Here is an 8,271-nt window from a genome sequence, read left to right as displayed (position 1 = left end):
TAGCTTTTAGTGGCACTGAGTAGACAATTGACAGACAAGTTAGCATCATGATTGAGGCATACAGTATATGTGGGAAAATGCATGGCAGCGGTTGTACTGCAGGTTATTCTGTGTTTTTTTTCAGAGCCCAAAGTCTCTTCATTGTCATGTTGTTTGGCTCCCAACTGTTTTCTAAAAAAATAATTGCAGCAGTCCGAGGCGTTTCGGTGGTGGTGAACCATTAATTTGAAGGCTGATCCTCACAACCTCAAAGACATGTGTGCTTATGGTGTGTTATGGTTATGTTAATGCCCAACCCTAACCAAACCCAAACCACAATTGAAGTTGAAGCCCTAAAATGAACCAGTTCCTTGTAAAAACTGAGACAGCTGTCATATATAGAATACACATCAGTCCAGAGTATTTTTGAATGTTCCAACTTACAACACAGAATGACAACCCTTACCCTAACCCTAAAACCAAGTCTTAACCCTTAAAAATGTCGTTTTAAGGAGTGAAAGAATGTGCGGACCAGCTAAAATGTCCTCACTTTCCCAAAATGTCAAAAGGATACACACACACAGGTTTGTACAGCTATTCTATTTTGGACACTGCATTGACCTCCATTCATTAAGACTGCCTAAACAAAGTGGGATTATTCAATTTGCACGGATAACACAAATTAGGGACATTGTGGTCTCGACCTCACAATTTCTATACAGAAACTCACAATTTCCCGCAACAAGCAGGTTGGTGACAGTGGAGAATCCACTCTCCAGGTTGGGGTGAGAGTAGAAAGTTAGGGGAGAGAGGAAAGGTGGGAGGAATAAGGGAGGTAAGATGAACATATAAATTGTTGTAAGTACTGCTGTTCACCAACCAGCAGTTACCTGCTGAGGTATATTACTGGCAATGGATTTTCATTTGATTCACATTTGGACCATGTTTTCAGCACAGCATACGACTTCACTGAAGCACAAATTATATACTGTATGTCAGTATGAGACTTATTTTGGGAATAAATGTTTTTTCACAGAAGAAACTTTCATACCCAGCTGGTAACTGCATATTCTTGTGCATTTGAAGCCATTATTTAGATACATAGAAAGTATTTGCAACTGTTCAACTTGCAAAGATCTTGTAAATTACTTAGATTACATGAATCTTACAAAACAATTTTATTAAAGAAAGAGCTGATTTTTCAAGTGCAGTCAAAGTCTAAAATGGTTACAGAGATGCTCGAGATGTTACTCAAGTACTGTAATTGTGAGATACTTGAGCTTTGCGCATGTTTTACACCTCTACACCACAACAACTCTGTAGGTATTTTTTTTCCACTGTGTTACATTTCTCAAATAAGTGAAGTTATAAGTTACTTTTCCTTTTGTTCTGTAATTTTATATTTGTTTTTTGTTTTTTTATGTTTTTATGTACTTTTCCATCAACCTGCCCAGGGACTACAGGTGGAAAATAAAATAACAATCTGCTACAACCTGGCACAATGCATATTCTCTTGTTGTACAAGATTAATCTTTTATTGTGCATTGTCCCTGTCTTGAAAAATAAATTACATTACATTACAAATGTATCCAAAAGATCAGCAATTAGGAAAGTCCAGCTACTTAACTGTTTCCTCGCTCTTCCTCGCGTCACGGATCAACTCATGACATAATATTACCAACACGTGTAATACAGTATATATAATAATATCAGTCACATTTGTTTATCTGGCATTTATACACTGTGGAATTATGTTTATTAGTCAGTTGTATGTATTTGAGTATTGTTGTACTGTTACGTGTACTGGTACCTTTGTTTCAGTAAAAATATCCACCACTGCTCCCGCATCACATTGGTATGACATGCAATCGATTCATCTTTTGATGAGTTGTACCCTGTTAAATCCCATCCTAGTTTATATTTCCCTCACGATGAAATCTTTGCTTCTGAATATTGATGTTGGTCTTCTGTGGCCCAGTTGGTGAAAAGCTTGATGAAACTACCCTGAGAGAAAATCACATGAAGATAAGATATCTTCATGTGATTTTCTCTCAGGATTGTTTAAGCTGTCACAATAATAGCCCAAGTCCCAGAAGCAAATACAAATCAAATAGAATCTATAATCAGCACTTTTATCCACTCTGACCATGTTAAAAAAAAAGTTCTTTCCATGGAGTAAAAGTGCTGTCTGAAGACCGCAGCCTCATCTGTGCTTTATTATTAGTTCTGTTCAGTACATCTTTTTATCATTTTCAAATTGCATGTAGATGATTAATGGCGCTTTTCCACTACCCACTACTACTAGTGGGTTTCTCCGGGTTCTCCGACTTCCTCCCACAGTCCAAAAACATGCAACATGGGGATTAGGTAAATTGGACACTCTAAATAAACCGTAGGTGTGAGAGTGAGTGGTTGAATGGTTGTTTGTCTCTTTGTGGCCCTGCAATGGAATGGCGGACTGTCCATGGTATGGTATAACCCGTCTATCAGCCGATGGCTGAGTCGTGTCAAGCCGAGTTGAGCCGTGCTGGAACTGTATCAACTGTTTCCCGATTGATTTCTAGGCTCTTGTCCTTGCTATCTCTACAAGAGCATTGATCGTTTCTTCCACCCACTCTGTCCCTTCACTTACAGAACAGTATGTCTTATTTCTTCCATGTTTTGAAAAATGAATCGTACATAAGATAACTGTCACATTATTTTCCACAGTACTTTTCCCCCTTGTTCTTTTTTGTGAGTGAGACAAACTGTAATGCATGTGTGACCATAGACCATATTTAAAAAATTTAGTCTTCAGGAAATAAGAATATATTAAATAGCCACTGAGTACTGACTCAGTTTGAGTGGAAGTCTATAGGAAAATGAACTTCTACTTCTCTACTTCTCACTTGCTTTATAACTTTAGTAAACAGGAGTTAATGTAAATCTAAATCGTTAGTTTCAGGTCTTCTTCAATAGCATATGATGTCAGTTTTGTAAATAGGTTTTTATTTGCAAACACACCAATTAGTGAGAGTGAATTTGACTGCAGCATTTAACCCATCCTTTTTACACACCAGTACACACAAAGCCCACCACACACCGAGGATAATCACGTGCCCCCCCCAAAGAGGAATAAGCCCACTGAGGCAGGAAACAGGTCCCCGAGCCAGTCTGGGGCAAATCCTCCAAGGACAGGTAGGACCCAAAGGTCCCAGGGTCTGAAATGCCCAAATCTGCTGTGCCTCGGCCCAGTCCCACCGAACCCCCAAGGGACAGACCGCGACACCTCCAAAAAGGTGAACCATGATGAGCCATGTCCGTGCCACCCCAGGCACGTCCCCATAAGAGCACGAGAAGAAAGACCTTGCCCTTACAGTTAATAACACAGCATCTCTACAACAACGTAATACCGATATTCAAACTACTCCTAGCTGGCTCTTCTGTGCTGTAACATGCGTTCAAATGCAGAGGCTGTTTGGATTCATATAAAAGGCCCAGTTTGGGGGTAACCACAGGTTTTGGCTGCTCCCCTGATGTCTTTCTGTTCCTTTGTCTTTCCCTCCTTTGTTTTGGGGTATGTTGGTTGCCTGCTGGTGCAAGATTCTGATGACGCCAGGTTTGTGCTCCAGTGGGTGGTGGGAGTCAAACAGCAGGTACTGGTCTGTGTGGTCTTGGTGTTGAGGTTTCTCTCTTCTCCAATGCCCAAGAAAGTCAGGGTGTTGTCTTTGACAGCCTCACAGGTGATTTTGATGTTTTTGTCCATGTTGTTGATGTGTTTTGTAAAGTGTTCCAGCTCCTGTGTTCTGATCTTGACCCATGAATCATCCACATATCTGAACCAGTGAGTAGGTGCAGTGTCCAGAGTCCAATGCTCTGCTTTCTACCTTCATTGTATTGGAAGTAGGTGGTGGTCAGGCATAGGTCAAGCAAGTCCAGTAGCCCACGGCTAACTATCAAAAAAGATTATGACCTGGATGACTTTGCTTGAATTGATAAACATTTGACTCATTGGAAAGAAACATATTTATACCTGTGAATTCTGGTGTTAAATATCAAAATGAGATGCCAGAGTGTTTCCCATCCTGGATCCAGCAACTCTGAGGTTCAGTGGACAGAGAGAGACAGTGCATTTCTTACTTAATTCTGAGTAAGTAGTCATTAAGTAATACATACCTTTGGGTGGGATAGGAGGTCAGTAATAATAATTATTTTGTAATTGCTGTTGTTAATTATTACTATTCAACCGTAGTTAACAGATTATAGCTGAACACAGTGTGACGACTTCTTTTAAACAACCAATCATATCGCAATAAAACAACCTACTACGCTCCTATTTGGCGCAGGCGCAAACGAACACACAGAGGACAGGATCTTACCACAAGGATTTCAGCTCTTCTTAAAAAGGTGAGAAAATACAAATTGTTCAGTTCTCGTGTGGTTTTCTCAATGGTCACGGATATGTATAACGTTTCCATTATTTGCGCTCTGTTTGTAGAATACCACAGCGGCGTTACGACGTTTGTTTCTGCATTACTCTTTTGATGTTGTGCTACTGCTAACCGGCGAAAGCTAGCTAAACGAGCTAACGTTATCAAGTAGTAGTTAGCTCCCTGGGAAGCTAACGTCAGCTTTTGTTTCAGCCTGCACCTCCAGGTACATTCGTCTGTTTTCAATCACTTCTATAAATCCACGCCATGCTGAGATAATGTTCTCCCGATACAAATAACGTGAATCACAAGACACCCTTATTTAGATATGGATGGTAAGCGAACATTGATTTCATTGAAAGGTTATCATCGCTAAACCTAATTCCCACTTTATTAGGAACATCATGCTCAAATGGGTTCGGGCCCGTGTTTGCTTTGTGGAAATGACGAGTAAAGGTAAAACTTGTCCACGGAATAATATTCACATTGATTATGGCTAGCAGTTTTGTCATTAGTGGTCGAGGAAAACGTTACCCCCAGTGATAATGACTACACACACACACACACACACACACACGTTTGCGCAGCTATTCTTATGATTCTTCTGCGTTGAGTTTCATTCATTTGGACAGCCATATCAAAGTTGTATCCCTGATCTTAACCATCACTAGTTAATACATAACCTAAACCTCAATTTAACCACAATTTAAATCTTACCCTTAATACCAACCAATTCCTCAGAAATGAGCTTTTGCCTCATTAGGAGCGTGTTGTCGGTGTCCACGTCCTACAAGGTGAGAAATGGTCCTGAAGAAGTAAAAATACCTGTTGTCTCTCGCATGCATGCGCAGACATAAGAATATAAGGCAGGGTTTCCTAATCCACACTGCCCTGCATGTTTTAGATGTTTACCTGCTCCTACACACCTGATTTGAATGGCCATCTCATTGGCAAGCACAGCAGAAGCCTGATTATGACCCATTTATTTGAATCAGGTGTGTCTGAGTAAGGCAGTGGGTCTTCAGGACCTGGATTGGCAAACCTTGACATAAGGTGTATATAACCTTTCAGCCAAAATATGATTGTATGATTCATTTATTGTTGTTCATATTGCCCAACCCTTGAAGTTGATTTTAATCATATTTATCACTCTGATCGCTGGAAACCACAGTCTTTCACTGTATTATGATGATAAATAAAACATTTTAAATCATCTTCTCTTGTGTTTTCTATGTTTTTGTATCAGCTCTTAGGAGCTCATCACCACCAGTAAAGCTGTATAAGCACCGGGTTGACGGGACCGAAGGAAGTGGCGCATCTTACGGGGAGCTGCCTGCTGACATCGCCATGAGTTACAAACCCATCGCCCCTGCGCCGTCTGGCTCCAACCACACTCCTCCAGGTATTGTCTCTGACTCTACACAATCCTAATGATGTTTGTGGAAAAATATTGACACCATTGCCCTGAAAAGTATTTTTAAATTAGTGATGGCTGACACTGAGAGTTTGACTAAAAACAGTCATCTCATTACTAAGAGAACATAAAATAAATATGGTGTGGTAAGTGATCGTATGAAAGTGGCAGAGTTGTTTTCAGAGTGAAAGTTTACCTTTGGCTTGTGAGTGAAAAGAAACCTTCCTGCTTGGTATTTTATTGCAATTGGCATTTGTCATGTTGCACTACTGCTGTTCTTTTTCCCTGCTTCCATTGCTGTCCTCTCTTATTAGGTCGTCACTTAGAAAGTTAAATGTTATGTTTGAGAAGGCAGGTGTCTCATCGTGGTGTTTGTGTAACAACTGTGTTTACATGATTAGTTGTCCTCATTTTATCCAGGCTCCTCTGTTCCCTCTCCATCCCTCCCCTCGTCGTCCAGCTTTAGGCCAGCTTTCAGTGACTTTGGCCCGCCCTCCATGGGTTTTGTTCAGGTATGTCTGCAGTGCATTTCAGTTTTCCATACTGCTCTGTCTTCTACATCAGTGATGTGTCATGCAGTACATGATAATATGTAGGTTAAAGAGAAGAACTTGTATGTGGCGATGTAGATTTGTCAGCCAATTATTTTATTGTTTATTTGAAAGGGACAGTTTACATAAAGTAACATCAAGCACAAGTGAATGACATGCCGTACGTCTTAGAAAACTGCATACTATTGAAAACTGTCCATTAAGTGTGTGAAATGATCTCGGTGTGGATTAATGATGGACATTGCCTTCATTTGCTGTAGCACATGTCTTCATTTTTGGGTATTGAGGTTTCATTTTAATGCACCCACCAACAAAACAAAGGCTCAGTCTGGTTCATTGTTTTTTTTCCGTTTTAGTTTTTTTAACTCGCATCATTTAGACATATTTTACACTTAAAACAGGATGTAGCAGAACCCTCTTAAGCTAATTCCCTTGAAATGCAGCCAGACAAACAAATCAGTATTACCCCACATCTACGCTTTACTGCCGAAGCACAGTAATGACTAATGGCTTTTCCTATAGTCCTCAATATGTAGTGATATAGAAAGTTTTAAATAGAAATATTTGTGTCTGGAAGACCGTTACCCAGTCTCTGTTCTATCCTTTCAAGAGTTACATTATTTTATATATATATATATATATATATATATACACACACACACACACTTTAATTTTTTCTCTTTTGACAAGTTTTAATGGATTTTTTTCCACCCTTAAAATTATATGTTTGGGAAAAATAGCCTGTCAAAGTGTCTCAAGGATCCACCTACAGTGAGCTGCTGTCTGTCATCGAGGAGATGAGCCGTGAGATCAGGCCCACATATGCTGGGAGCAAAAGCGCTATGGAGCGGCTAAAGAGAGGTGTGTTTTGCGCTTCAAATAATATACATTGCGCTGTAATGTATATTATTAAGTACCTCCATGTGGAGGTTAAAGAGATGAATTCAAATATGTATTGTTACAATTTGTCTGGAAGCTGCAATTTTCCAGGCAGACCCTTTTTTTTTTCTGTCTCCAAGTTAAGCATTAATAGCTGTCATGAGTTTATTAGATTTAAATAGCTGATGTAGTGATAAGCAGGAAACTACTACTTACAACTATGTTTCGTAATCTCATTTAAGTCAAACTTGATTTAACTCTCTTGTACAGGAATAATCCATGCCCGTGCACTGGTCAGGGAGTGTCTTGCAGAGACGGAGAGAAGCGCCCGCACATAACCTTTTGGAAAGAGATGGTCATCCCTCACTCTCACTGTAAAAGCCCTTATTATTGTGTTGTTGTTTTTTTCAATTTCTCCCATCTTTTGTGCTTTTTCTGATGCCTTTTGATATTGGCACAGTATGTTCCTCTTGTCGACACTGTTCCCTGTATCTCGCTACACCTGATTTGTTGATGAAATTTTCTGTGAACTGTGGGGTGTGTACAACATGCAGTTTTGTATCTATTTTGAACACATTTTTAAGTAGAGTTGTTGGGGGGAAGAAAACTTGTTCAATGACAATATTTAGTATTTGTTTAATAATGGCCACTGACCAATAGATTCACTTCTCTTAAATGTTCACTGTTTAAGAAAAGCAATGTTCAAACTACACATATCCTCAAATTTCTATTCTCATTGCAGCCACTTAATATTTTCTGAATTTCTTGAACAGAGCTTTGTTTCATATTTTGTAGTGTAAACTCAAGATGTTTCACAACCCCAATAACTCTGTACATCTCAATTTGTTAATATGGAAATTTTGTAAACCAAATTTTTACAGTTCAGTATGTATATCTTAATTAAATAACAAAAAATAAAATTGTGTTTCATGTTTTTCGAAGAAGAAACTCCTTTTTGAGGTCACTCACTGCAATAACAAAATATTTGATATTAATATTAATAATATTTGAAAATATTTCTGCAATACACGGCTCCTAA

The 8,271-nt window shown here is 39.1% G+C and overlaps 1 protein-coding gene across 1 annotated transcript; it reads left to right on the top strand.

Annotated features, from left to right (window-relative positions):
• Positions 1 to 4,301: 4,301 nt before the first annotated feature.
• Positions 4,302 to 8,167, top strand: cdk2ap2 (cyclin-dependent kinase 2 associated protein 2). The gene is made up of 5 exons (XM_044028803.1): positions 4,302 to 4,365; positions 5,635 to 5,790; positions 6,223 to 6,314; positions 7,094 to 7,214; positions 7,503 to 8,167. The coding sequence occupies exons 2-5, from the start codon at positions 5,736 to 5,738 to the stop codon at positions 7,568 to 7,570; spliced, it is 336 nt and encodes a 111-aa protein (XP_043884738.1). The 5' UTR covers positions 4,302 to 4,365; positions 5,635 to 5,735; the 3' UTR covers positions 7,571 to 8,167.
• Positions 8,168 to 8,271: the final 104 nt, after the last annotated feature.

The sequence above is a fragment of the Solea senegalensis genome, linkage group LG6 (genome assembly GCF_019176455.1).
Source record: "Solea senegalensis isolate Sse05_10M linkage group LG6, IFAPA_SoseM_1, whole genome shotgun sequence".
Taxonomy (NCBI): domain Eukaryota; kingdom Metazoa; phylum Chordata; class Actinopteri; order Pleuronectiformes; family Soleidae; genus Solea; species Solea senegalensis.
Note: the sequence above shows the minus strand (reverse complement) of the source record. Positions and strands in the feature narration are given on the sequence as shown.

Bases quoted from the DNA above. Each gene is read 5' to 3' on its own strand.
- cdk2ap2 (XM_044028803.1), top strand. From the start codon at position 5,736: ATGAGTTACAAACCCATCGCCCCTGCGCCGTCTGGCTCCAACCACACT. The intron at 6,315-7,093 runs GTATGTCTGCAG...TGGGAAAAATAG, and splicing joins CCTCCATGGGTTTTGTTCAG to CCTGTCAAAGTGTCTCAAGG. The intron at 7,215-7,502 runs GTGTGTTTTGCG...TCTCTTGTACAG, and splicing joins TATGGAGCGGCTAAAGAGAG to GAATAATCCATGCCCGTGCA.